At 33.0% G+C, this 4,612-nt stretch overlaps 1 protein-coding gene across 1 annotated transcript; it reads right to left on the bottom strand.

Annotated features, from left to right (window-relative positions):
* Positions 1-814: 814 nt before the first annotated feature.
* Positions 815-4,230, bottom strand: LOC110994416 (glucose dehydrogenase [FAD, quinone]-like). The gene is made up of 3 exons (XM_022261038.2): positions 3,950-4,230; positions 2,928-3,061; positions 815-2,732 (listed from the first exon to the last, which is right to left on the bottom strand). The coding sequence occupies exons 1-3, from the start codon at positions 4,074-4,076 to the stop codon at positions 1,170-1,172; spliced, it is 1,824 nt and encodes a 607-aa protein (XP_022116730.2). The 5' UTR covers positions 4,077-4,230; the 3' UTR covers positions 815-1,169.
* Positions 4,231-4,612: the final 382 nt, after the last annotated feature.

Here is a 4,612-nt window from a genome sequence, read left to right as displayed (position 1 = left end):
TGAAAATAGTTATAATAATAGAATACAAAAGAAAATGTTTAATGGCCTGTGGCAAAATGTTTATGGGGCAATTTATATACAAACTAAAATTTAATTTAATCTTATAAATACAATATATCACATTAATGGCATTGAAAAAGCATAATTAATCTTTAGAATTAGGAATAACTTTTTTTTTGTTAATTTAAAACTATTGTTGGTTAAGAACAATTTGTGAATTTAAATTCTTTATATTTGATCTCAGTATAAGTCAATTTATTTGTATTGTATTGACACATTTTGTTACAGATATGTCAATGAACAATAATAAACAATAAAATACCAAAGTGCTTTGCTCCATGTTGCTGTTTTAATACATTGCATTCATTCTACTATTCATAGACTATATACTAAACATTATGTTGAATTATTTTGCAAATCAAGAAACAGTTAAGAAGGACGCCATTTCCCCAACCCTTGTGATGGAAATCCCACCGAAGTGATGACTATTTGATGCCTCATTATAATGACAAGAGAAGATAAATTTGCGATCTAACAAGGAATATTTTAATTAACTATTAAAATATTCCTTGTTAGATCTTTAAATAGGTAAATACTCTACCGTATACAAAATATTGTGTTACGGTTAGGCGTAAGGTACATATAGAAGTTGTAATTAAATATGTATTAAAGTATGAAATTGCCGATTTGGACTAAAAATTAAATATCTTAGAAGTACTAAACTTTTATTTATTAAATCAAAGATTCTCAACCTACATTGTAATAATATACAAAAGTAGAAAAACAAGGAATAAAAAGTTTGGTTTCATTTTTTTTATATTATTTATATTTCATTTTGCATTTAGACCTTTACAATAGAACTATGAGGACATAGATTCAACAAAGTGAAAGAATTTTTACTATTATAGTTTGCCTAAAAAAATAAACTCTTTAAAACTATATTTATTAAACTTCAGTGTTGCAATGTTTTACAGAGGCTGGATCATAGTATTCGTAAGCTTTTCTTTAAGGCACGTTTGCATTTTCCGTTCAAAAAATCTCGCACCATGAACACTATATTGATAAAGGGTAATTGGCGTAAGTTCAGATATTATCAAAAAAGAGATTTTATTCTTATGTTTAATATAACATAATATTTACTATCTTATATACATAATTTTTACTATCTTTTAAGCCCCGTAATCTTCTTTTATAATGTCAGCTGCTTTTTCCCCAATCATCATCGTCGGTACATTAGTGTTTCCACTTGGTTCTTCAGGCATAACGGAGGCATCAACAACCCTAAGTTTAAGAATATTATGAACCCTTAATCTCTCATCTACCACACCGTCTGGCCCCATCCGGCAGGTTCCTACAGGATGAAGGAATGAGACGACACTATTCACAGCGTAACACTCCCAATACGCATCAGAACCCCATGTTAAACTTTCACAACCCTTTACTTGTAGTTTCACTACTTCGCTGTCAAAATGTTTATAATATGTTGTATTTACTAGACCGGTCAAAAACTTTATACCTTCCCTTGCTACGTGGATGTCATGTGGGTGACTGAAATAGCCCATTTTAATTAACGGATCATCCTTTGGATCAGCACTCTTTATTGTCACTTGTCCTTTAGATAAGGGATGCAATAGCAGCATATCAATAGTGTCTGTCTCTCTGAAAATGTGAGCCTTGCTAAACGATAAGCAGTATTCATTATCAAAGTTATACATAGACTGACAATTGTCTACATCTAGATCAATATCAGATGTGGGCTGTTTCCTAACATTGATAATTTGAATTAGTGGCCTTCCATCATACAGATGTTTAAATTCAGGTGAATAACTACTATTAAGGGTAATAAACCCATTTTGCATAGGTAAAGTTACCATTCTTATTGCTTCCAAATCAATATTTGCTTTAGTTTGGTGATTCTCTTTGCTTTTAAAAAGTATTCGTACTGCTGGATGATCTTGCATATTCTTACCGACAGGAAGGTCGGCCAGAACTTTGATTTGAAATTGTTTCAAAACTTCTTCAGGTCCTACGCCAGATAACATTAATATCTTTGGTGTATCGATAGTCCCTGCGGAAAGAATAACTTCCTTTTTTGCATTAATATTAACTACTTTACCACAATTAAGAACCACGCGAACACCGTAAGCTTCCAAATTATCGGGATTTATATGAACTTTTATGACTCTAGCATTTTTTGCCACATATAGGTTCTGCCTATCCATTGCTGGTTTTAAATACGATTCAGCTGTGCTCGATCTTCTACCATTTGCATAATTAAAATGAGGTGTAGACATGCCAACATTTTCTGGTCCATTATTTTCTAGAACTGTTTCAACGCCTAATTCTTCAAATGAATTCAATACTGATTCATGTATTTTTTTATTTTTTAAAAGGTTTGGCCGTGATACAACAACAGAACCTTGTTTCGAATGAAGTTTTGCGTTTTCAGAATTTTCGAAGACCGAGTTATCAGTCATATTTTCCAGTTTCTTAAAATATTTCAAAGCTGATTCCCACCCCCAACCTGGTGCTACTTTATTCCACCCATCATAATCCTCTGGAACTCCCCTTGAATAAATTTGGTAGTTAATAGATGAAGTTCCTCCTAGCATCTTGCCGCGCACCATATGAATAAGTCCTCCCGGGTGGGCTTGTCCTACTTCAGGGTCGAAATAAGCTTTATAATTCCAATCATATTCCGAATGGGGTAGCTCTTTAAATAGTCCTGGTGCCTGTATTTAATAATTTAATTTTATAAAGACCATGCAGCCAATACTTTTAATTAATAATGCGCACAGCGCAGTGCTCTATTGATAGATAGGTTAAATGGCGTCTCATGCCAGACGTAGAGGGCTATAGTAAAATACGTTTTTTTATACGTATGTATAAATGTGTAATAAAAAACATATAGCGTTCTATAAACATACCACACTTCCTTGTGGTGGATTTCCTCCAGCCTCGATTAGCAGAACACGCCAGTGATAGATTTCACTGAGCCTCGTTGCAACCACAGCGCCACCAGATCCCGCACCCACCACGATGAAGTCAAAGCTGTCTCCGTCTAAGAAAAGCAAGTTGTTAAGAAAGAAGGAGTTTACGAGCAAGATTAATTCAACATTAATAATAGTTTTATAGAATATTCATATTTTGTATCTATTCAAAAATTCTAAATCATTTATTCATATAAGTGTTGTGTATACCACACGTGTGTGTATACACAACACTTTTAAACGTCAAAAATTAAATTTATGTGAAATTCTTATTTTACAATTACTGCCAGTTATCAAATCAAAGGCGTAAAACGGAAGATAAAAACTCTCCGCCACCCTTTTTAGTCGATAAGTTTTTTTTGTTTTACACAACGTTTCAAGGAGCTGCAACCATTATACGAATACGAATTTACGAAATAATTTTAATATTTAATCTCTAAAGGTTATAAACACACAGCATATACGAGTACTAGTTGGCAACGTTTCATGACTCAAATCATAATATGATGTTTTCTATACAAATTTTTCCTAGGCGCGACAGACAGCCCATGTGCAGAGGGTGTTTTAGCAAGAGGAATCAGTCATCCACGAAGTCCTGGAATGCGAGGCTGTGGCTAAAACACGTAAGTACAAATATCCTCGGAACGGTGAGGTCGCTCTGTGAAGCCTGCGAAGTGCCCAGGAGACTTCATTGCTTCTGGAAGTAGCTAGGCTGGCTAAATTAGCCTTAGGACTTAACGCACAACGGACCAGATAGTGAGTCCAAGTGCGGAGAATGAGTCCACAAACCATGCCATACCAAAAATTGTACCGAAATAAAATATTGAAATAAATGTATATTCAATGAAATAAACTCCTCTGACCACGAGTGCTGAAAAGTATTCTAAATAAGATTAGTTATAGAAAATTAGCACTACTCGCGTAAGCTTAAGATAAAAAAAATTATGTAGTTGACATACCTTGTAATTGGTAGGAATCAGGCCAATCTGTTGAAATAGTTTGACTTACGGCAAATATACGTATCGCCCACTGAAGAAACGATTCCCAAGTGCCACTGGACAGTATATTACTTGCGTCAAATCTCATTGTTAATCTATGATTGTCAAGTTCTTTATAAAAAAAAAACCTGATTTTTCCGCGAAGTTAATTGTTTTTGTATTGTATTGTAGTGTCGGTCCGAGTTATTTATTAGAAGTGAAACGAAAGACTGTTCAAACAATACTCCGTGTATTCAAGTGTGAATTCCCATTATATACGTTTATATAAAGTAAAGGTACAATAGAATGTGATAAATGTTGATAAATGTTGTTGATACATGACATCAACATTCATTAGAAAAAAAAATTAATGTATATTTTATTAGGTGGAACCGAATCTACGTTGTGTAATTTATTACTAGGTGCTTAATTTTTATCAAGACAAATCATTTTCCTTATTACTATAAGAATTATTATTTTGATCATATCTAAGTTTCCTACATACTTAGCTGTTGATGAAATTATTTTTTGCTTCTTTTTGAGATAATTGAAATCGGCATTAATATCTTCATAAATTCTAATTCTTTTGATAAATTACACAGAGCACAATTCATACCAAATACCAATTAAAAATGAGTAAAAGTA

The sequence above is a fragment of the Pieris rapae genome, chromosome 16 (genome assembly GCF_905147795.1).
Source record: "Pieris rapae chromosome 16, ilPieRapa1.1, whole genome shotgun sequence".
Classification (NCBI taxonomy): Eukaryota; Metazoa; Arthropoda; class Insecta; order Lepidoptera; family Pieridae; genus Pieris; species Pieris rapae.
Note: the sequence above shows the minus strand (reverse complement) of the source record. Positions and strands in the feature narration are given on the sequence as shown.